This window comes from Ptychodera flava, chromosome 22 (assembly GCF_041260155.1).
Source record: "Ptychodera flava strain L36383 chromosome 22, AS_Pfla_20210202, whole genome shotgun sequence".
Classification (NCBI taxonomy): Eukaryota; Metazoa; Hemichordata; class Enteropneusta; family Ptychoderidae; genus Ptychodera; species Ptychodera flava.
Genome location: NC_091949.1, coordinates 15128837 through 15154878, shown reverse-complemented (window position 1 = coordinate 15154878; position 26042 = coordinate 15128837). Strand labels below are relative to the sequence as shown.

The window sequence follows — 26042 nt, the reverse complement described above, 5'->3', positions numbered from 1 at the left end:
TGAGCATGTTCGCACTCCATGGCAAGTGTCATCGATACCGTGTTACCGAGCAAACAACTAATACTGGGTTGCGGGAATATCAGAAAATCACACAGAGAGACCGTGCATTGATGGGGCGCGCTAACCATTTGGTTAATTTGGAATAGAATGCCATGTGGACATAAAACGCACTATTTCGCTAACGAGGTTTTTTCAACGGCGAAATAAAGTGTCTTATTTATCTTTGCACACAAAGTTACGACTTACTTGATAGTTCTTTCTCCATTCCAGATCGATCGATCGATCGATCTATCTATCTATCTATCTATCTATCTATCTATCTATCTATCTATCTATCTATCTATCTATCTATCTATCTATCTATCTATCTATCTATCTATCTATCTATCTGTCTGTCTGTATGTCTGTCTGTCTATCTGTCTGTCTCCCGTCCTGTTAGTATCTCTGGATCTTGTCTTTGGTCGCATTTTAGCTAATCATTTTCGTTGTATTTAATATTTAAGATCAGTGTTTTTAAGTCACCGTTATTTTGCATATAGACTCACTGGCTAATGTGTAGCATGTTTCTTTTAGAGCCGTGGACGAAGTTACACAACAACATGACCTATACTCAGTGTCACTTTCCTTTTAACGATTCCTAAAAGATTAAGTGGTTGACTAGAGGGACGTGGGTTTGTTGTGCAACCATGAGCCGGATGTGATAGAACGGTAAACACATGATGATTATTAAAATCTACTGCAGCAGAGACCAGCATGAGAAATAACATGAAATGCATTTATCAAAAAGTGCAAGGGAGTTAAAAAGAATTATTACGGTTAATTATGATAAATGGGTGGGGATTCACGAAAAAGGTAAGATTACAAAACAACAGCCACATGTTTCAAAAATTACCTCAGCTGATTCTGTTGCCATGGATACCGCTGGTGAGACTGGGAGAGCCATGTTGGCTGGGCTGAGGTTAGGGACAGCCGTGGCTGTCTCTTCACCATTGGACCGAATGTCTGATGACGTAGTGTTTTCTGAACTACTACTAACACCAGAGTCAGCCGATGTTTTATGCACCATGTTTTCCTATAAGAAAAAGGCGTGAAACAAAAAAAAAGCATTTAAGCATGACTATAGAGAGTGATGGCCGTTACCTGCGATCTGAAATCTACCAAGTACTGAGAACTACAAGATTGCAATGAGACCTTAACTGATGCAGAACCGACGTTCGGCAGAAGCGAGGAATTAAACGTTGCTTAGCGACACTTAAATGTAAGACAATAGCGACGAGATTGTAACAAAAGACATAATGAGTTTGGAACGGCAATGATCGTGATAGATTTTAAACGGCAACAAAACACACACTCATCCGGCACAACGTTGAAGAGTACACTACCTGCGAACTTGTACTTGTCGACGTGACAGTGACGTTTTGAAATGAGAAGTGCAAAATGATTGGACAACTCGGCGGGCTTAACACCCTTTTAGACAATAATGCACACACACTTGACAAGTCAAAAGGGCGACAGACTGTTCTGAAAGCGATTGCGTGTGATTTATTCTCACGTTTGCCTTTCGCAATTATCCGGTGAGTACCGACGTTGAACGCTAAATTACCGCGTCGACGGAATGAACTACACCACAGTTCCCTCTATCCACGACTGTGACTACACAATGAATCCAAGAGCGGCAGGGGAGATTGAGAAGCTGTCGCATGCGCCACGCATGCATGCTCTACGCAAAGTCGGTTGGTTTTTTCAATCAAACTTCATGTTATAACATAGTTTATATGAAGACAGAAACTTCATCGTGAATATATGAGACATTTTTGCAAGCCAGTACTTATATCGACGGTCAACAATATGTACTCCCATACATGCAACAACGTTTTTTATTTGCCTCGCGTCCTCTCGACATGTCAAGTGACTTATAGTTTTATAGACTTGCATGACGTCAGCTCGACGTCTTGCTTCAAAAGATGTTTCGTTAATGGGAAAGTGCTCATAGTTTTCAAAAGATTACGCTAATGGGATACAGATACTAAACCCATTTATGCCGCTTGAGAGCAACACAATCTTCAGTACCCCCTGCATTGTTGATTTGGCGATCTCACTTATGGGCTCTTCTCGTTGCATTTATGTTCCCTTCCATCATTTAATTTCCTCGTTTGCCGGTCCGAGGAATTTAATACGCGGCGAATCAGCATAAAAATTCCAATATCCTTCGTCAGGAAATGAAACCACCACGATCGGGTGACACGTAACCATGGATACCTCTTTGCATCGATGTGTGGGTATATAACTGCATCAGCGGCGCACGCGAGGAACACTACGTTGATAACACTGGGAGCATATGACACCGCGAGAGTGTCTAACATGGCAGAAATTATGCTTATTTTTTTTTAAACTGCATGAAAATTACCCTTAGTAGTGTTTCTTGATACCGGGGATAACATGACCGAACTTTTTTAGTTCAATTGAACCTGATTGCCCTGACATGTGTCTGTTTGGGGTGACACGACTGACTAAAATTCAATTCTCATTCACAAAACACTGAGAATCTACACAATTTGCGCGGGCAATGACGAGTTGTTTACACTGCAGGCAAGATTTCTTTGGTTAAAACCTAGGAAGCTATGATAATATGAAGGCTTCATGATTAATATTACGTTCAAATCTCCCAGAAAAAAGGTCAAAGCTGTTTCTACTACGGAAACAATCGTTTATCGATACAATAAAGTGCGCGATTGAAATGATGTTTTTCAGCATGTGTCGCCTGTGATGTTCTCCGAAAGATCGGATGTTTGAAATTCTTGAGAAGTCTCCGAGGTTAATTTCGTGATCAAAATCATGATGACGTATATTTTCGGCGAGTCATGTCTTCCTCTGAACTTGAATGTTACAAGGAAGACGGGACACCCACTTGGGTGAACCTTGACGATAAACAGGAATTATATGAATTCAGGAAATTTTTATTGGTTCGTCAGATTGATTCGACCTCGGAAATAACCGCACACTTTAATTTTCTGGACGTTACCGTCGCTCAGGTCTGCACCGTGCTACGCTCTACACGGATGCGTTCATGGCCGAATCAATCGGCAAATCCCCCTTCGATGCAAACAATTAATACAAGACGGTACATGCCGAAGGTTAGAATCAAGATGGATGAGAGAGTAAACACTGTACTTGTGACTGTGAAATCAACAAAACACTCAGGATTTTGATTGGCGGGGTTTTCCAGCCAGCCAGGCAACGGCGTCGAATTCTGGATAATCTTGGCTGTTTGTTTCTTTCCCCATTTGCTATGAAATTTATGGATTTTTTGGCGCTATTTAATATTCCGAAATAAAGATGGATTGTCTTTTAATGAGAGCTGGATTATTTTGCTTTAATCGGCGTGGTCTCTGTACGCAGACACCTTAATACGTTCATAATGGGCATAACCACGCTTAACTTTTATTAAATTAGCTAATATACAGAGACATACCAGAGATTTTTATCTGTTGAAGAAATGATGACACATCGCTGAGTCTTTCAAGGTCGCTCGCCGGGATAATAAAATCGTAAAAAATCGCGGTTCACATGGTTTCGCTGTCATGAAAAGCAAATGAGATCCCATGGCCTTATGGCGTTATTAGTACGAAAGGTATACAGATTTCCCATCCCGGTGGCTCTATTATAAACGAAATAGGAGATGAGTAAAGGTCAGACTGCCCTCAGCGACCAATATAGCCGGCGGAACCGCGAAACAAACCGTGGAATCACGCCGGAAAAAAATGTAATTGCGTGAAAGCATCCAAAGCCCCGGGGAACATGGTAATTCATTTTTTGTCAGCAAAATTGGTGATGATTAAATTCGAAGTTTGATAGGAAGTAAAAGAACATAATAAAACGCGAGGCCATGTTATATATTAAACCATATGTTCTTTTATGGAAGCGAGGCAGACCTCATGAGGGCATTAAATTAGTGGAAATTAAATTGAATTAGCGATTTTTATTTCCGGCTGTCGACACCTGAGAAGTCTGCTTGGGTCACGACGCAACAAACCGGAAGTTGTGACGTAAAGAGTCGTCGTTAACGGCTAACCGGCGAATCAAATCGGCCCGTCTAGTCTCGACCGGTTTATTGACATTTTGGAGAGTATTTACCGTTTCGAGTGATGTAAGATTTCAATCGTGTACGTACACGCTCTTGTAATGACATTACCGGAGTTGTGTGTACGCGTTCGATCTTCCCAATTCACTTTGACGGGCAACTACTACGTCTGGCCGTGATGGGAAGCGCACAGGCTAATTTCAAAAAAGGATTTTCTCGTTTGAGCTCCCCACAGGCGCGTTATCCACTTTCTTTTCATTGCGATCTTGTGGGACTGGGAAGACGTAGGCTCTGTTTTGCTCGACTGTTTTGATCTGAGGCAAGACAGATAATTGGAAAGCGCCCGCTTTCGGCAAATTTTCGTAAATGTTTTGACTAAAAAGTTTCCTTGAGGGCAACCAGTTAAACGTCACTGCAACTTTTACCAACGATATTACATACGTGATGATAATTAACTACATACAAATATCTACTTTCAGTGTACTGGATGAATTAAATTTACCAATGCTTAAATTAGTACGTTCAGCGGGCAAACAGCAAAAAACTCTAAATTATTGGTCCGTTGCGACAAGGTTCAGGAGTTTGGAACCACCTGCAAACGGATCATTGCGCTTAATTCAGAGACATCCCTTGATATACAAAAGGCCTGATTGATCAAGTGAAATATTCGCTTAATTACTTTACTTTGCTTGTCAGGCGCTGAATTCATATCAATAAAATCAAAATTAAGACTCTTTCATCCCTTTGAATCCTTGCATCGGGAAAAATTATCAAGATGGAGCTGAAGTATTTCAAAAAGACTTTCACAATAGAAAATGGGGATATCTTAATTCATGCTTTTTGAATGCAAAACATGTTAGTCACTGAAAGAAGATGATCTCTTTAAAAAGAAGGTCATTCATATAAAAGGATTTAAAAATGTTACGAGACAACGGAAAGCTGGAGATGCAATATTAGAAAGCACAAATAGAAAGAGTCTATATATTCTCTTGATGCACTCAGGTGGACAATTATTGCATATTATATCAGTTTCATACTTAATTATGCACGTTAAGAGAGACGCTCTTATTATTTCAACGCAAATTGTGTAGTTTTGTCATATAATATTCCCCGTAAAATGTGAGTGTCAATGAACTTAGTCAAATCGACGAATCACAGACCATGAAACGAGCATACGGCTTTGATACTATTTTCAAAAAACAGGATTTCGTCTCCGGGAAGTCCTATGCTCGGAGGAACAGAGAAGATGTCATGGTTTTTTCAATGCCATTCCCACCATGTTTCCATGGTTTTACAAATGCCATGGTGTTTTTTTCCTCGCAATGCCCGCAATGTTTCCATGGTTTTACAAATGCCATGGTGTTTTTTCCTTGCCATTCCCGACATATTTCCATGGTTTTACAATATTTGAACGACTAAAAATATATACGAGACGTTTTAGGACTTCAGCGTTGCGTTCTAAAAGATGCATCTCGCTTTTACTTTTAATAGCGGAATAGAATTATGAAGTTGTGATTTTAGACTGAAAATACCAAGGTTCATATAAGGTTACCCTCTTGGAAATGTAAGAGCTCATGTACTAGTGAGAATATGCAATCAAACTATGATATTTCAATCTCGTAAATCTGTACCGCAAATGAAGATTTATGGAGTTGAGTATCATACAGCTATCGCATATTCCCGACGATGACATTCAGTCCAGATAATTAGGTCAACGATCGTAGCAAGCCAGTCTGAGAACGTTGCCCAGTTACAGGTCTGACGTGAGCGTCACTTCAGAAAAATAAATACATTAGAAAATAAGCTAAAAGCAGCACTTCAGACAAATGGGTTGGAGAAAAATGGGTCGTATTTGGTTTGAAATTGATTGTTGGGGACATTGACCATCGTGCGACCCCGATTTGGTGTCAAACTATTGATCTGGATGGGCCAGTCATCTGTTCAATTAGGCTATCAAGTGATTTCAACGCGTCTTGTATAGTGATACATTTGTAGTTTTTCACCCATCTCCATTTACAGTACTTTTGAATTATAATAGAACCAGGGTTGACTAAATATGTACATATGGAGAGAAATTTAAAATTTTAGTTGAAGAAATTTAATATTCTTTACATTGAAAGATGGACATTTTAACTATTTATTTATTTATCATTCATTTAAGGTGCCAAATTTATCTCATTAAGTACTCTGTTACGATTTCTCAACAGAGGATGAAATTCTTAACGTTGCCCGCGACAAAGTGTGTAAGTATATAATGAATAAAACTTACGGAAAAATATAGATGAAATCCACACTTTTGCAATGGCCAAACATAATTATCGATATATTTTTAAACGTTGATACACAGTCATAAATATTTCAACTACGGGTAAATTTTCACGATTTTTTGCGAAACATTTGTTACCTGAAATATTAAAAAAACCTTTGAGAAGGAAGGTGACGATTAATGAGAGAAGTAAAATGTATCGTGAAAGAGTTAACATTACCAGAACTTTGAAAGCATTGATAAATAACACAGGTCATTTGATAGAAAATTATCAACTCAGTTTGCGATAGCTGAAGAAATGCACTTTCTAACATCTGGCGCAAACAAAGGACTTGTTGACGGAATCTGCCGGCGAAAATAATATTTTAAGAACTTTCTATTTTACGGAATATATATATATATATATATATATATATATATAATTATATATATATATATATATATATATATATATATATATATATATGTATGTATATATATATTATATATATATGTGTGTGTGTGTGTGTGTGGCTGGGTGTGTGTGTATGTATGTATGTATGTATGTCTGTGTGTAGTATATGTATGTATGTATGTATGCATGCATGTATTTATATATGTACGCGTGTGTCCATGTTAATAAATACTTGTCTGTATCTTTATGAGTATTTATCTATGTCTGTCTTTCTGATTGTCTACCTGCCTGTATATTTATATTCATGTTTTCATGTATGTCTACAAGACGTCTAGACGTACGAAAAGATGCTAGAAATTCATTTTTTCTTATTTCATGATTATGATTTTTATCAGACCATGTGTCACGATACAAGGTTTGTAATTCTGATGAATAACACTGTAATCAATGAAAGTAACGGCGACAGCATGTGTACGTGTGCTGGGTAACTGACCGTATCGTTAATTCACCATCCATTTTAAACTGTAATGTACAGAAGAGCATTTAATACTACAACGCGGGAAAGTCTGTTTCACTAAAACTGCTCTGTTTAGAAGATGTTGCGAGCTTAAGGTCTCCCGTACACTGAGACCAAATAACCAGGAAAATGGAACAACGAGACACACATGTTACCTCAGAGCGTGACTTAATATTTCACGGGTGATTTAACGCTCGGCACAAACACTTACAGCGGACTGCAACGTCAGTGAAAGTACGAAATATCATCTTCAGTGTCCTCTTAATTTGTGGATACACACTGCCATATAGTATTGTGTTTCATATAAAAGCAATGTACTACACTTTTTATTTCTTAAAATAACACGAAACTATCTTTTATGCCTCAAGGCAAAATGTGTTTCTGCCAAAGGTTTAGGTGGGACACGTGATGTCCGACACCTAATTGTTAGGAGCCAAGCGATTTAACAATTTTTGCAGCTTCGAATTGCTCCACAATGTGTCAATTCCCGGACTTCCGTCATCGCGCGATGCATGATGGTAATGCCATAAGACCGCTTGGTTGAATTCTGTATCACGGTTATCGGAACATCTGCCCTTATGATTTCCGCTGATTGTTCTTTTCTCATTGATTTCACAAGATGATAGATTCGATTACTGGAGTCTCCTCTTTTACGTACGAGTTCATCCAGCTATCACGCGATCTAAAAAAGATATCGAAAAACGTCGGAACTGCTGAGGACACCGAATTAGCATGCTTGCTTTGGCATATAGAAAACTATGCATATATAGCACAACGTGACCGGAAAAATACGCTGACTCACCTCTCAATCTCTATCTCCCTCCCCCGAGTGACCCCCAACGATGTTCGTCTGTGCACGATTTTCACTTCGCTGGTTAATCGACGGAAAAAAGGATTTATTCCGCCGGCTGTCGACGGCAAGTCTTTGCCAATTACGTTCTCCATAGGGGTGTTCTTACCCCGGGCTGTGAGTTCAAGTGATCCAAACACACGCAACTTGAAAAGAACCTGGACCAGAGTAAATACTTATCACAGTTCTGGGTAAAATATCGAGGCGCGGATCATAGATCATATTAAAATGAACTGGTGCAAGACCATGCCTTCACGTCGTGCTCTCTGTAAATTATATTTTTCGCCTACTTCAATTTATCATGATATTGTAGAAACTGGCTCGGAGCAGATGTTTTTTAACCGAAGGGAAAATTCAAGTGAGCTCAAGTACTGTAATATTTTTTATCTTCAAAATGATCGAACTTTTTCTTCAAAGGGACGATGGAGTATATTGGTGATAATTTAAGACTTCGTCAGATGTGCGTAAAGTGTACAAGCAACGTCAAACCTACCGCCTGACCAAGGGGGTTTCGATCACTGAGAGAGGTAGATTTTCCGCCATAAATTTGATATCGAATACGGTGTACTTTTTGAACATTGATTTGACAGTCAGTGTGAACTTGGTCTTTTCATCCCACGACGGTGGTCTCGCTTAAATCCTTGCAGCTTTATTCAATTCTATGACTGATGTGATTTAAATAACATCTGACAGAGAATGACTAATTTGACCTTTGACCCAAGGACCGCAAAATCTACAAACAGTGCCGAGCAAAGCGACGCGCTATGTTGATGGCGATATTATATGTGGCTTTTCCGTCGTGGAATCAACCCAATGAGAATTGTTTCCGTCTGAATGTCTGTGTTTATTCCTTCTTGTCTTGTTTAATCTGTAAATTGTGAGATCTGGGTTCAAGAAGAGCTACTCGAAACCGTGCGACAGTACGCGCTTGATAAATTTGATGAATTAATTATATTTTTTCAATGTTCGGCTGAGTGACTCAGTGCGCATGCTCTGGGGTGATATATTTATCCCCTGATAATTGTCATATCATAGATGATAGAGATTGCCGTAAGCATAAACCTGTCTAATAATAAACGTCATTTTTAAATTCTGGATTGACAATTACTAACGTTTCCACCGAGAGAAACGAGCACGCGAGAGATTTTTTTCTTCCGTATTCATTCTAGTCTGTGTGTCGCATGAAAATATCGTCTGCACCACGTAGTTTTTGTCGAAAATCATTTCAACTGTAGGGAAATTGCCGTGTGGCTGGTAATTATAGAATGAAGAACATGAAACCTGTTCTTTAACTTTCATAAACATTTGCCAAGCACATGATGATTTTGCGCGAACAAGCTGGAATATATGCGAATTCTAGATCTACCCTATGCGGGTTGATCTCACTATGAGGGCAGTGACACGAACCGGTGGGTAAACGAAATCCCTAGATTAACGACCCACTTGATATCGCTCCCTTATCAACGAAGCGTATGTTTGTTTGCTTTGCTCTATTCTACCATCACCCTTTTATACCATATTTTCACCTCAGAATTTAAATCACCGAAAAAGTGCTCATCCGTGCATAAGCTTATCATATTTGAGCGACAGGTTCCCGAGCAACCATGAGCGTGAGAGAAACCCTTGGAAACTAAAATCCACATTGAAATCGTGAAATTTTCGAAAAATTTCAGAAAAGGAGAACTTGTGAAAGGCCTACGTCAAATTGCCAATCCGAATGTTTGTTTACGAGTGGCAATCATAAAACTATGTTGTTCTACCGCCAAACAACAGCGCTTCGAGTTGACAGGTATGGACGACAAACATCCAAGCTGTCCGCGACTTGCGCACGTACATATTTCACCACTCGACTCTGCCTTGTGAGTGAAGAAGGAATGAGAAACCTCTGTACTTAGCAAACACACAGAAAAACAGAACAAAGTTACAGATATTGCCCTCGATAAATGAGACGCAATTTCACTACAAATACTGCCGTTCTATCCAAAAATCTCCTTCATGTTCATCTGCACGGATCGCGAAGATAAACAGATTACGCTAAATACATTCTGTAAGACATAAACGGTTGTGTCCACATGCCACGGAACATGTTTGATCCAAAAACGTCAAACAAACATTAAAATGACTGAAGAAAAATCAGTGTAATGTGATTAGGGTTTAATTTTTATAGAGGTCATAATACGTTCATTTTATCGGACCGAATTAAAAGTGCGTTATCGTTTCGCAAAAACCCGCCTTGTTTCCATAGATACATGTACATCATCCGATGATATTACTTTCCTATTTCTAATTACGTCATTGCAGTAATATGGTGTCTTGTCTGAACGTAGCTTTGAAACGGCGTTCTCAGTAGAGTCGACGAACAGTACAGTGTGATGAAGGTTGGGCCAAGGGACAACAATAAGCAACTTCCTATACATTAACAGAACGACCGTATCGACGTTTTCAATAGTCTTCCTTTGTGAAAGAGAACTTCATGATGGCGACGACTGTAACTTTACGAGCGGGGGGCGTTATTCGTAACAAAGAATCGACAAGCTAAACCACAGATTATGGCTTTGGTACATAAGTTCCTGCCTATGTTTCGCACTAGGGGGGCGATGTCACTTATACCATCATAACTAAACACGGCGTTTTATTCGTTGCCTGTTGGACTGCAAAACAAGGCCCAGTAAACTGCGACCAAAGTTAGCAGTTTTTCGACCCAACAATTAACAGCAATGTTTTCACTCTTGGTCTATATCGTTTTAGCTGGCTTAGCGCAAAGATGGTGTGAAATAATCCTAAATATAGACACCGATTAAATGTAATACCTCATGAGACTCAGAGGTTAATTAGTACGTAAAATGAATCTCGACCATGCTATTTTTAGCATGTTACGCAAGCTTAGAGACTTCTAAATTTTTAGTTTAAATACTCCTTTAATACAACCAGACTTCTCAAAATGTTTTTTTTACAGAAACAAGGGAGGTCTAGTGGAAATGAGTATGGCTCGAACAATTGTGACCTTTGACCTCTTGCTTTGGTATCACGCACCTCGACATCTTTCAAACATCCACTTGAGTCCAAAGCTGATTGTTTTGCCTGGCATTATTCCAAACAATCTGGATTTTCTATCTGCACAATTAACGTCGTACAAAATATATTTGGTACATTTCCTTCAGCGTGGCCTAATTTTTGCAAGATACACTACTTTTTTTGGATCGTTGTATTTGTAAATTCTTCGTTCGAGATAACTAAGGAATGCATGGGTTATTAATACCGAATACAATATAGGGAGGGGACATGCTCGTACATACAAGAAGGCATTATCAGTTGTTAACCCAACCATTAAGGATCACGCAAAGAGAAACTGAACGCTCAGGGGTTTTCGACAAACAGCCGCGGAATTATTTGGATTGTTTGAACACATAGAGATGAGACAGAGACAACCCTTACCTTGGAATTTTTCGTGTTGCTGGCATCGCTAACTTCACAACTGCTTCTGAGAACCTTCACCATATCTTCGAGATTTGCTGCCTTGGCTATGTCTAGTGGGCTGCGGCCTGCCTGTGATCGCAACAACACAATAATGAAAAAAAAATTAATCCGAATCGTCAGACTATAATAGTCGATGTTAGAACTCCTGATCAACGCGAGGCTAGAATTATTCACTTCCGAAATGAAGTCTGCTTCCCGAGGACATCGTACAGCGCGCAGCGATATTTTTAAAACGCCGCGGAATAAAAAAGAGTGCGTTGTAGCGGTGAGCGCAATAAAAACACGGGAATATTATTACCTTCGTCTCTGTTCGGTTTCTACGCAATATTCAAGCACCAGCCGTGGAAACTGATTGGTGCGCGCAGTGGCCACTGCCTGACTGGGCGAGTTGTTTATCGTCGATTTAAACCGCTCAAAGTCGGACACATCAAATCTGCTCTTAAATGAATGCCATTAAATTTGATAGCTCGTACGTGGTTAAATACCCCACGGGCATGCCTACCAACCGAGAGGGTCCTTAGCTGACGCTTAGTGTTGATAACTGTTAAGACAACTATTGAGAGAGTTCGAGATTGTTCACGAAGCAACAAGAGGGCGAACGGCTTGCGTCGACGACGGGGACAAAAAAAGCGAAAGTTGACAGAAAACTACGCTGTCGTGACAGAGTCGTCTTCATTAACTGACCTTACGAGGGCTATCACGGTCGTAAACGTCGTAACTACACAGTATTTCGATCCCGGATTTCGATACTACGTTGTAACGATTTCGTGTACTCAGGATTAAAAAAAATCGCGTCTGTCAGTCCTTTCATAGACCTGCTATGATAAAGTCTATCTCTTGCCGATTAAATTTCTAATATCAACATAACTAGCCGTATTTACTGTCTATTCATATGTATTCATGCAAAAGAAATTTAAAAAGAAAATTTCTGTAAACGATAACGCGGAAGCATATGTTAAACTCGACTGGAGACGCGCTGATCAAATGCCAGACGTGCCTTTCCACATTTTATTCCCGGTGTCTGGTCGCGATCCAATTCTCAAATGTGACACTCATGCTTCAATCGATTACTATACAAGACGTGTCGTTTGGAACTTTTAATTTGCCCCCTTCGCGAATTGAATGCTGCGTTTGACAAGATGGACGACCCGTGAATTAATTTATGATGCTCTAAGTCAATTAGCGTGAAAGAAACGCGTGACGGGATGGACAGATACGTTTTACCGTCAGAGATTTGGCGCTGTAGTGAACTGTATCACGCTTGACCAGCGTCAATAACCTGTTTTGATAACCTATAGAACAGTGGTACCACTGAAAGCGACATATTTGCCAGACTAGGCTTAATACCATGTCATCAGTAACTCAAGAAATGAACCAGGAACGCGTCGATGTGGCGATAAACCCACTACATTATTAAGTACGCGTGCGCCAGCAACAGCATCAAACTCGACACACGCTCAGCGTCACCGAAGCGAGGAAACTCAAAAACGATTGAAAAATTATCCAACTTGCAATTAAGAAGATACTGTTTTCGCCAGGGGCAGTTTTTTTCTCTCTCAAAATCTAGGCATTAGTTGATGACGAACATGATCAGCACACATGCGTCGACATCAGTCATTGTCAGGCTCGATACCATTCGAGGCTTTTGAAGAGCCGGCAAAAAAATTCACCCGGCACGTTTTTAATGATGATTGATGGAAAACGTGGCTCTATTGTAGGGCACTTCATACATCAATGTCATTAAATATCAAATCTGGAACAATAGGCCAGGGTTAATGCTTTTCTAAATCGACGTGACATTCGTCTCAAATCATAAGTGCGTCAGAGAGTCGAAAATTAACATCGCCTGTATTACAACCTAACGCCCATGTTACAACCTAACGCCCATGTCTGATTATAGACAATCTGGACCGGTCCTGCCACCCCTTTGTTGCTCGTTTATCTTCATTCAGGCAGAGCGAGACGAAGTGTACACATTTTACACATTTCTGTGACACGGTGCCGTAAAATTGATGAATTGTAGGTTACTGGCGAGGGAGCGAGCGTTGCCCACTTCCTATGGCGTTTCCTTACATCTCAAATCACGACCGAGTTCCGCATGATGACAAATGGCGATGCTATTAATAATTTCTGTTAATAATTCATAAGATTATCACGCCATCTCGATTGATTCTGCAGCGTTTAACGGAAAGCGCTCTACTGGGAATAAAAACGATGTTGAAGAACTGGGTAAAAAAACCTGTTGAGTGTTATTGGTAATGATACATTCAGTAAAACCGGAAGGGCAAGTATGTATGTACCTATGGATGCGATTTCGCATTATTTTTTATGGAGCTAGCTAAGTTGGTCGAGAAGGATGGGATTTTGAACACCACTGGCGCTAGATCAAACATCTCAACGGCGGATAATCCCCCTTTGTATTCAATAAATCGCCATAAAGCTCACAGGCGATGCATTGTGCAATGTTTAAACACTGTGTGGGGTGGTACTCAACCAGCTGATCACGAGAGCTACATAAGTCACATTGTGATGAGAAAGTCGACTCGTATGAAAAGAAATAAAAATATTGCTGCTCGCATCATGTAACGGGTAAGACAAGTTGTGGTTAAAAATTTAGAATATACTTTTTAGCATATGAAGTTTCGTTTCGCTGATATATCGTGGAATGTTGCATGATTTACCAATGTAGATAAAATTTCACTGTCCTCGATACGCTCACAGTGACAAAAGATGCAATTAACGATAATCTGCGACGAATTTGTCAGCTGCGCGCCAAAATTTTCAATAGGCAGGAAAGTTTGTATGGCTTTATGATTTTTATTTCCAGATGACACATTCACTGCCGATTCAAAGCAATGGAAGAATCGACTCACAGCGAAAGTAGTGAGAATGGCAGTTCAATAAATCAACCTGGAAGTTTTGAATGAGTCGGGCGACCATCTATTGGGAACTAAGACTTGCAAGCCCCCAATTGATGTATTTGCCATCGACTATTTATTGTGTCGAATACGTAATATGCGTCTGTATCGCTTTCATAAAAACACGTGCTACATTGATGAAGTGGGGCAGGGCCTTCAGAGATATCATTGCATCGGGTCACATTCCGAAACGGGACGAGAAAATATATCGATAGACTATCGTAACATTACGCCAGATGAGCGAACTATTCCCGGGACGGGTGAATCGCAGATCTGTTGGACATATGCCGAACAAGAGAACTGCTCTGGCGAAGACGTTTCAATCCAGTGTGCACGAGGCAGATTTCAAATGAACGCGGTTACCATGACGACGCGGAATGGTGACTGCCTAGCTAGACAAAACTGCAGCATCATTAAATAGTCGAAACATTTTCTATAAACTTGAATAGTTTCCATTTTGAATTAACGGTGAATATTTAGATCATATTTTTCATTGGAAGATGATTTCACACACAAATTCTCAAAATAAGCATCTTCTTAAAGATCTCAAATGTCGCGAAAAGCCAAAAGTTTATCGACCATGCGACGCGCAAACTGTGAGTGAACTTCCCAATACGGCGCACTGCATGCCACGAGCCGTCCATTTTTTAATGGCATCTCGTAGCCAGAAGATGCGGGAAAGTTGCTTGATAGGTTTCGTTTTACTGCCTTCCAAGTACGTTGTGTGCATTATTCATCATTCGAGCCGTGATCGGCTAATTTTCTGAATATTTTTTTTTACTCGCTTAATGATATAAGACGAGACGGCAGATCCTTGACAGCGAAGCTGGGTGCGCGTTTTGGGATGTCAGTCACACAGATTTTCAAGGCTCAGTGATTTTGATTATAATTTACATAATTAGATACATCTATTTATTCTTTTTACTCCAAAAGAATTAATGAACAACAAAGTGTAACGCTTGTCAAAACAATCCCACTGTGGACAAGAGACAGTTATTTTTACGAAGGAATTTTGGTCTGAATTAAAATTTAGTTGCCAACAATAACATGAGACTTTCCAGGCGTGCAGGCGGACGAATTGAAAAGTAGCCACTGTGACATGATTTGGGGAGAAAACATTGATTACATTTCAGAAACCGAACAAAAATAATGAAAAATACATATAATGTTAAAGGAAGGGGGTCGTCGGAACTCTGCTCAAAGGTTGCCAGAGACCCCTACGACCGATGTAAACACTGTATCTAGGGTACCTTGGCGATTGATGAAAGTTAAAACATGTTTGTTAACAATGAATATCGTAAACTTTAAATGTTACAGCCATGTTGACTTGATGCATCTCGATATTATGTATGAAATACATTGTTTTCAAACAAGAAAGTCGCACACGCGCAGTTCCGACGACACCTCCCTTTAAAGTGAATTGAGCTTGAAAGGCTACCTGGACTTTTTGAAGTTTTCGTTAATTTTGTCCTATAAAAATACACGTTTGTCATCCTTTTCCCTAAACTATGTTGAGATACAAGTAAAGCTCTTGAAACAAGCGGAGTGCCATACAGTCCTGGCAAAAACCCGGTTATCAACAATTGTTGTTCTGTTTACAGACACTTCACACACAGGCTGTACTAATACAGAGTGGACACAGGCGTTTCGATATGACTTCAGAATTGGAACAAGGACCCGTTTTTTAAGAGTAAAACTAATCTGAATAGATGAAAAGTCAAAGTTGAAATGACTTTTAATCGGCGGTGGTCATATCGGTGACAGGGTCGAAGTGCATTGTGGCTACAGTTCACTTGTAGAGAAAGAAGACAACACAAAACCGCAAAGTGACACTATGGTCTTTGAACTTGATCCCGAGCAAAGTGACTCATACACTCAATATGGTGATCTTGATCTGCCTATTGCTCCGTGGGGAGATCTTGCCATCCTGGTTAAAGCATAGATCCTAGAGAAAAACAGGACGTTTTTCTCTAGGGTCTATGGTTAAAGGAAACTCTTTCAGGTGCTGGGAATAAGAATGGACTTGAAGACAAAAGGCGAGGGGCAAAACGTATTCGAAAAATTCGCACATCAAGAAGGCTTACGGAACAGTACCTCAAATCAACACGGGCAATAATTGTAATTGTTGACATTATTTTTCATTATTTTTGTTCCGGAAGGCAAATGCCTGGTCTTATTCCTCTCCTTAAAGTATATTGAAAAGTTAAAGTAATTTGCCTTGCACACACGACGCATGGTGTAAACTGTCAAATGTTATAGTTGCAATTAAAATGAATTCTAAATCGGAATAAAATTCAGTTGTCAACGCTAACACTGGATATTACAGCATAAAGGTTGTGATTACAAGGTGAACATGAGGTCTTTGGACAAGATCTGGGGACTAGAACAAGAAACTGACCTTCGCGAACAGTACAAACATAACAGAAAACGCAGCAATCTTTACAGGTAATGGAGCTTTCAGAACGCAATAAAACGTTGAAATCGATTTTAGTTGTTTTAGGCATTTGTGAAATAGACACATATGTTTCAAATACAAGACATCTCTCCCATGTGATTAAGTTTTTCGGGCAGCACACCTGAAGGCAAACAATTAGAGAGGCCGCTTCCTTCAGCATTGATGGCGACCCCCACACACGAACATCTGTCTAACATGGTTATACAAACATAGTGATACCGACGCTGCAGTCAGAATATAGTAGACCGAAGACGAAATTATTTGAAAAAAGTAGTATAAAGTACAGCGAGTTAAGGCAAATTATGCACGAGTAAAACATCCCTTTAGAAACCTCCATGTATTCAAGTGAGGGGACAATCTAAGATGAGAAATCTTTAAAATCTGCCTACGGTAATATTACAGGCCCCGAATTTCTCTCGCCATTTCCTGACCAGGACAAATTATACATTCGCGACTTTCGAAGCCACGGCCTGACAAACGGTTGACCCCAAGTCCCCCGCATCTGTGAGCGACTAAAACAAACGAGAAATAAATCGTTTACATCTTTGCGATGTATTTTCTCAGTAGCAGATAAATATTTTGTTAAACCCCGGCCCGCTGGAATTCTTGTGTTTTTCAATCTGCGCAGCACTTCCAACGTGCCGTACAGAAGGTGTCATTCCACAGACCGACAAACTCTTTCCTTAGCTCGCGAGTAACCATTCACAGCTGTGGCGTAGTAGAAAATAACGAGGGGGCCAAAACATACAAGTACCGAACTGTCACTTTGAGGACTTCAAAGTAAATACTTTCGACTAATCTAGCTGCTAGCGCATAGCTGGGAAAGCAGGGCGGGTGTCAATACTCACATGAGAGCACACGTAACCTCGAATCAGCCGTTACAAAGCACCTGGCAGAAAACGCCAGTCAACGCGGCAAGCCTTTACCATGAATCCTGCTGTCATAAAGTACTGTCAACGATCATGTATCGGCACTATATCACAGTCAGCGCTGGCTTATCCTTGACGTAGTTGGCCGTTTCGCGCTATGTTCAGAACTGAGCGGAATATTTTCAGCCACGAGAATGTAAAAAAGGGGGGCCAACTTTTTTCTGAAAGCGAAATCGGGTATCATATTAAAATAACCATTCGCAATGCTCCCTTGGAATAGCCCAGCTAACTGAATGTTCCTCACAGAAACGCCTCGCTGTCTGATTACCGAGATCCGATCTCTTGTTATCGCACTAATATTTCATTAAGGATAGCTAAGCGATGCAAGATCCGTTCCGGAAATTTCGCAGCCCCCTCCCTCGTTGGCAAATCCCGGCGCCTTGCAAAAGACAGGTATTTCCAGACTTACATCGTATTTACCTGGTGTAACCAAGTAAGACGTCTTCAGGCGAGCGTCAGACGTCATTGTCACCACAGAAACCGAGCAGATGACATTTGCTGTCACAACGCTGCTTTCTTCAAGTGTATTGTCTTCAGAATTGCAGATTGTTGGTATGGTGACCGTCTTACAACTTCCGTGCTCAAGACGGAGTTATCTATCCGCGGATCCGGGACTTAGTATTTATCATTGGCTCAGCGTCGCTTTGCAAACTGGGAGCAAACCTGACTTAGAATTTTTCATTCTGTGCTGTGGGCAAAGTAACTTGTGACCGCTTTTAACAAGGTGATATTTCGACAATTCTCGGGGTAAACACTACATTCGAACACAACAATGCAATAAACCGCCACTTCCGCAACAGCGAAAAGACATTATTTCGACTTTTACGAGAAGAAGTCAGCGTGTATGGCCCGCAGCAAAATCATAAACACCAATCCGCTGCTCCGCGTTTACGGAAATCCTGCACACTGTGAAAGTTTGTTCGCTGGCCGAGTTGAAACTCAAATACATAGTCGTCTTCAGAAGATCTCGCCTCGAGTGTGACCCGGGGTACGTGCCCACCTGTGAAAGGAAATTGTCCAGAATGCGGGAGGGCGCCACCAGCGGCCACAAATATAAGCATACAGATGTTCACGCGATCACTCTTCAGCAGTGTCGCGGTGTTCAGACAATAAATTTGATGAAAATAACATGTAGAATATGCTCCGTTCTTTGTGTCGTACAGCTTTCTCTTTCGCCTTCCTAGCTTCTCTGGGGAGGCGAGAACCGTCGAAAGACGACAATTAAGGACATCGCACGGACGAAGAGAGTAAGCCAATCCTTACATCTGATATTAATCAGATTGAAGTGCGGCTGGTTAAGTTTTGCCTCTTGGTTCCCGATAAATAAACTAGTCGTGTACTCAGATGATCGAGTTCCATCCACGATGAATGTTGAATCAGCCATGATGAGTGCTGGCGTCGAACGCTGATGGTAACCGCGGGCTGTTGTGAACCGTGCATGAAAGTCGTGTCACCTGCGCCACTCTGAAAGTCTGAAAACATCCAGTCTTTACAATATTCAGTCATGTAAGACTATTTAAAACCCGCCAGCTCAGTAAACTCACTACGTCACTTGATGCGCGGTGTGACGGATTCGTCACTAGTTTAACAACAAGGTCAAAAAGTGTCGATTTGATTTCAGTTCAATGTCAAGGTTGAACTGATTTCTGCGCACCACCCCCGTACAAAGGCCACGTCTTGGCAATTTAAACTGAGCGTGTTTAAACTTTGATATTATGCAATATAATTGGAAAAAAATACCAGAAGGCTTGGTTGACACTGGGAATACAGGCAGCAGAAATTCCAACACTTTTGAACGTGTTGCTATAGTAGGAGAGAAAATATGTTGTACCGTGTATGGTGAAGATTTAATTGACAATATGTGTGGCATACCAGGCTACTTCAAATGCAGTTAACTTTTACCTTTAACTCTACAGTTTAACTTTACAGCAATTCCTTTCTCTAAAATGTTTACCCGCACCCCTTCGGTTGCAATTTTCCATTTAAAAGCAGGTTTAGCGTTTACCATTGTATTTTATGACTAATTGACTGATTATATTGATCGTTTGAGAATATTAGACGGTGTAGAGGGAAATAACTTAAAGTTTTCGCGTGTGGGAGATGAGGACTAGGGGCGATATCACCTGAAACCTCGCCACCCCTCCCCCCCCCACATCAGTGAACATATCCCTACCACGATTAAATATCTTGAAACTTTCATTGAAAGGAAAATGACGCCTATCGTTCGCAATAAGTATTTTTGAACTTGGTTGTTCGTTTAAATAGGATGACATCTTGCAACTGCTTGTTAAGATACAAGCATGTTGACAACCACAGTCCCTCCACCAAGGGACTATGCGACAACATACATGCGCAGACTGATAAAAAACTCGAGATTGCTCCGTGCACAAGAACGTGTTTTTCAAATATCCGATTGCTTTATTAGGTAGTGTTGATACTGTGGTTTTCCGATTCATCATAATAATATTTACAATATTTGCCCTCACATTATTGTTCGCACGTGACTTACATGTATATTTCAAAGACGCTCTTCCAATGGGTAAATTTCTTGGTGAATCAACAGGACCTTATACAGCGCTGGCTTGAATGACTTGCAATGATAAAGCAGGTACTTATTTTTCAAAAACACACGAATTGAGTTTACAATTTAGCATAAACTCCAATATTACGCTTTATTTTGCTTTCCGCTTTGTAAAAAAATCGCCGCAAGTTAAAATGCGTACGAACTCGTAAACAATGAAAACTGCCGCTGAAATGTATTAAGGGTTGCCGTGTTTTCCAGAGAAAAACGCAAAATCAATCATTTTCCCAATTGTCGTAAAACCAATGTTGTATTTTGAAAGAATCAAATGAGCAATTTCAATCTTAAGCCTTGAACATTTTCCAAGACTCTGGGTCATTCCTGGTATGATGGATTACAATTTTTCTTCAATTATGTGAGTCAGCGATGGAAGTACTTGACCTGTTCTGAAACGAGACGGCCCCTCCGAGGCATAGTACTCGTGCGTACAATAACACAACTCTCGTTTTATTACCCCTCGTCATTTTTATTGGTGTGCTTTTTTTCTTTCGTATTCAGGTTGTTTTGAAGATTTTCGTGCCCGAATCTCGTCTTTTGAGACCGAACAGCATTGAGGTTGTGATCCCAACCGGTGCCATAATAGCCGGACAATTCCTTCATTATTGGCCTGCTAAATGAAATCAGAGCCATACACTGAACCCGATAATCGACCCGCCTGCCCTGCTCGGTCGCCGCCTGTGTCGCTGAATTAGGGCTGTGAACTGAGAAGCATAAAAGCTGACAACCTGTATATGGGAAATTCTGATAACAAGAAATATCACAGCTCTCACATATGCAGGGATAATGCCAATGAGGGTCTCTGTTTAAGAATTCCAATGTATCAGTGCGCCATTTTACATTGCTTAATTCATTTCATTTATTCTATATCTATCGCCCGTTTCATTTCCTTTGAAAAATTAATATCACTGTTGTTGTTTTCGTTTAAATTTCATTCTTACTGCAATTGTTCTGCACAGTGACTCTAATTTAATCGAATAAAATATATCCGATACCACGCGATTGCTAAATCTTAAAATTAAAAAAACACGTACTTTTCAATATTATGGATGTGAAAAATATTGCTTGATTTGATAAGAGTAAAATACAATTAGCAACCGTCAGGGTTCCGAATTTTATATGTCTGTCTTAAACATGCGAATTAGGCTTCGTTTCTCGATATTCCAGTTTGACATCTCTCTCTCTCTCTCTCTCTCTCTCTCTCTCTCTCTCTCTCTCTCTCTCTCTCTCTCTCTCTCTCGGCATACAAATCTAGCAACGATATCTTAAATCGCCAAAATAGATTGACTTTTAATCTATGCCGCTGCAGACACGTCATTTTCAAGATATTTGGTGTGCCCTTATTAACAGCGGTTCTTTTCAGCAGATTTACATGCCTTGTAAATTACGTGACTTTGGCAACATGGATTAATATTCCATACATTTGGCGTTTCAATCTGTCCAGAGAACAAGATTTGCTTAAGACATGTTGAAACCCTTTAAAAGTAACTCCTTCTAAACACCGTTAGTTTTCTCAGCAGACCAAGGTGATTCCCTTGTTGTGTGTGTGTGAGAGAGAGAGAGAGAGAGAGAGAGAGAGAGAGAGAGAGAGAGAGAGAGATTTTCGTGCCTGAATGCATTACATCATATAATGTACAGTGTATCACGAGTCGATGGTTGACATTCACGGCAAAACCACGCGTGCGTGTGCATCACAATTCCCGTCTTTTGTAACAGAAAAGTTCTCGAATTAAAATATCAGTTCTGATGAACTTGCGTAAGTTAGTGCTGTTTTATTTTCGCTCTGAGCTAAATTGACACAAACAACATTCCTCGCTGTTTATATCCCTGGCCGTGTAGACTGTCTGAGATCTGCAAAACAGGATATAGCATGAATCGATCCGTGGATCACGTGACAATGAACTCACGGGCGATGAACTTGAATGTTTAGCACAGTCTAATCTGACTGACCGAACCGTTTGCCCCTCGATTTTGTAAAAATTATATATATGCCTAGACTCGGTGTCGATCGATTACTGTGGAAGGCTTCAATTCGCTTTCGAATGATTGCACTGTAAACTCTACGGAGTTGGAATCCCGCGATCGTTTGCGACTGAGCTCGAGGGCAGACTGATTTATGCATATTAAAATATGCTAATTGCTTCATTTCGTATGCTACAAAATTGATGAGAACCGGGGAGGGCTGCATTGCCCTGTCATAGTTGATTTCCTACCGTCACCGATCATTCCCCAGGCTATCAATTTCAAAAAAATCTTTGCCCAACAAGGGAATCATCAAATCAAGTCACAAACTAAACAGATGCTTGGAACTGCCTCGGTACAATGTATAGCGTGTAAAAATGTGTGCCTTGTAACGCTTGTCTCCAGTGCACACGAGAGCAATCGGCACTGGTTGGATGCCGTGATTGATAGGTATAATTCGCGACGAAATTGACAACACATTCCGAGCACGCCAATCGGATGAAAGTCTGATTCCTCTAATTCGGGTCGATGTGGGCGGCGCGGCTCTTAAACGTTTAGTGTTTTCTGGGCCCGGGAAGATGCTTTTCCAGGAGGCGTTGAAAACAGAAAACATCATTTTAAAGTCAAAAGTCGGTGAACGAAAACTGAACAAAACATGGTTCTTAAATAGTTTACAAACACTTTATAGTTGCGTCGTGTCGCATAGCTTGCGTTAAGTGTCTCGACCTCATTGTACAATTGATGTTTTGCTTCGCTCTAGTCAGCTTTGAAGGACCTCTTTTACATCTGAACGAGGGCATGAACATTGTGCCGTTCGATTTAACGCCAATGATTGACATAGTTTGGTGTTTATGTTGTGCACCGAGTAGAAAATCTGAACAGATCTCCCACATCGATATGGCGAAACAGTCGGATTGAAGCTAACGCAGAAAATACCGCGTAACCAATGAATTCATTTGGCACAATTCAAATTAGCGACTTTTCTCCTAAGTACACTTTACCCCACCCCAGTAAATGGTCTCTTCGGCGTCTCTGTATCCTACACTACCAGGTAACGCCAGAGAGACCTTGGAATATTTTATTTTCTCTGGCCCTCCTGAAAGTTCAACACAATTGAATAGGAATTATAACTTTACACCTTGAGAGGGGGGGTTCACACAAAAAAAGAGAGAATGGAAAGATCTGTTTTCATGACAAGCTGGTTGCTGCAAAAGTCGACTTACAAAGTTAGTATGTGTCTCGAAAGTGCAAGACTTAAACTTTTGCTCAAACTTTCCTCAAGGAACATTTTAACCATTCTCTTTCAAAATCAAGTATAAAAATCGAGGGTCACCGCGCAAATTTTGGTACTAGAGATACATATGACCGAAGATTTACCGATATTTGAAATTCAAAATGGCTGCCATCCCAGTGTTAACTCTATGAAGAAAAATCAAATTTTCGATTTTCAAAAAACCAAGACAGTGAAAAGATTTCTTACACCAAGATCTTTAAAATGAACCCCCACAAGTGGTAGATCAGAAAAGAATTGTAAAAGTTTGAGCGTCCGAATATCTGTCCTCGAGGCGCGTTCTACCTTAAATTCAAAGGGCCAGAAGCTGTAACTTCTTATAATTTTTCCAGTACCTTTGTTTTGTAGGTTTTTGCAAGTTCTTGTTCTTATCCTCTGAGCATGTTGAATACCCACAATTTAGTTTTGTCAGCATTACTGTTATTGTTAAAATTTCAATTCTACTCCGGACCAGAATTGAACTATGCGTTTTACGCATGCACAAGACAAGCTAAAGTATCTCAACACGGTTTGGAGATGAAACAAGAAACTGTGTTTGATATTAAACACAAAAATCGAGAAAAAAATCATCAACAGTATCAAAGTCTGAAACAGACATACCCTTTACCTACGACAGCAGGCACACTCTATTGCTACGGCAATAAAGCAATGGAAAATCACCAGCTGGATCATTTTCAAGTTCATTCTTCAACAGCTAACGTGAAGCCTCTCAAGAATTGTGAACGTCTGTGCTTTTTTCAGAAAGCGAAATTAGATTCGTTTCTAAATAAGCACTTATATGACTTCTATTGGCCATGGAAGAGCAGAACACCAGATGGTTTAACTTTGTTCGCCTACTACAGGACTATTATCCATCTAAATCAATCGACAACCATCAATCTCTGTTTTCTTGTACGGCCACGGTCTTCACTCAGCGCAGGCGTGAGTGTTGTAGTATTAATGGACGACGCTGCAAAGCCTGCGGGGCCAAACTCCAGACTGACTTTTAGTATTCGCTGTCGGATCTTGTATGCCAAACAGCCGCTAAGTTAGGACAAGAAAACAAATGGCAAAAGGTTCTTTGAATGCTGTAAATGGCCCGAGACCATAAATTATGTGTAGTGTATTGTTCTAACGAAATCAAAAGCTTTATATAACTGGTATTCACTTCAGGGGAAAAGGAAAAAGAAAAATAAAGTTTAAACACAGACTGACGAGTAAGTGAGAAAATATAAAGTTGTCCAGAGGGAGGTCATCACGGCTTTGTGATGCAAATAACCCAACTCAGATGGCTTTGTGATGAAAATAACCCAACTCAGATGGCTTTGTGATGCAAATGACCCAACTCAGATGAAATCATACAACTACATCTAATTTCCTTCAGTGAATTTACCCCCATCATCTTGTAATCATCGACGGCGGATGTGAGAGCAATGTATCCCCGATAGAAACGCACTGCGGTGCAAACTATGTTCCACTTATTTCTTCTCTAGTATAATTACAAAGAATACCTACAATCTTGTGAAGAACGGAGCAGAGAGCTTGATTTAGAGACAGTCAAGGACTCAGAAAGGACCCTCCCATCTCGATTATTAGTCGATTAATTAAAGACGAGGAGCTTGGCTTGACTCAATCCCGTTGTTAACTGCTCCATGGCCTCGCAATCTATATCCAAATATCCCTCCCACCTCTCTCTGTGTTTCCCCCTCTCTACCATGACCTCTCCTTCTCTCCATCCAGTTGTCTCTGTGTTTGTTTCTGTCCTGCTGTCGGTCCCTGTCTTTTGTCCCTTTCCGTCTCTGAGTGTCTATTCAATACCTTCCTTTCTCTTCGTTTCTGTCTGTCTGTCTGTCTGTCTGTCTGTCTGTCTGTCTGTCTGTCTGTCTCTGTCTCTCTCTCTGTCTCTCTGTCTGTCTGTCTGTCTGTCTGTCTCTCTCTCTCTCTCTCTCTCTCTCTCTCTCTCTCTCTCTCTCTCTCTCTCTCTCTCTCTCTCTCTCTCTCTCTCTCTCTCTCTCTCTCTCAACCCGCACACCTAAGTTCAGACTGCGGATAGTAAACTAACCACATATGAGAATCACAAAGTCATATTAATAGATTAATGTTTAAACCAAAAGAAAGTCATTCAAATTGTACCCTACGTGTTATCACACATCGCACAGTGTGACCTTTATTTGAACGATGTGGTCTCCGATGGCGGCGTATGTTAGATCAAATTATCCCCGATAGAAACGTACTGCCGTCCATTTCCCTTGTTGGCAGGCGATTCGTTCGTGCGTAGCGTGATAGAGCAACGTCGTGGGACCAGAAAAAGTGATAGACAAGATGAAAGCGTGCACGGTGAAGGA

General features: G+C 40.5%; 1 protein-coding gene across 4 annotated transcripts in view; it reads right to left on the bottom strand.

The window, feature by feature from the left end:
• LOC139122763 (serine-rich adhesin for platelets-like) overlaps positions 1 to 26042 on the bottom strand; it is a 98565-nt gene that overhangs the window by 5591 nt on the left and 66932 nt on the right. For 2 of the 4 annotated variants that reach the window (XM_070688466.1, XM_070688465.1), the window contains exons 3-4: positions 11544 to 11654; positions 893 to 1072 (exon numbers count right to left, since the gene is read on the bottom strand). In XM_070688466.1, the coding sequence (XP_070544567.1) occupies positions 893 to 1072; positions 11544 to 11654 (291 nt within the window). Of the gene's footprint in view, positions 1 to 892; positions 1073 to 11543; positions 11655 to 18296; positions 18835 to 26042 lie in introns of those variants that run through there. The other 2 variants (XM_070688468.1, XM_070688467.1) reach the window with 2 other exon arrangements.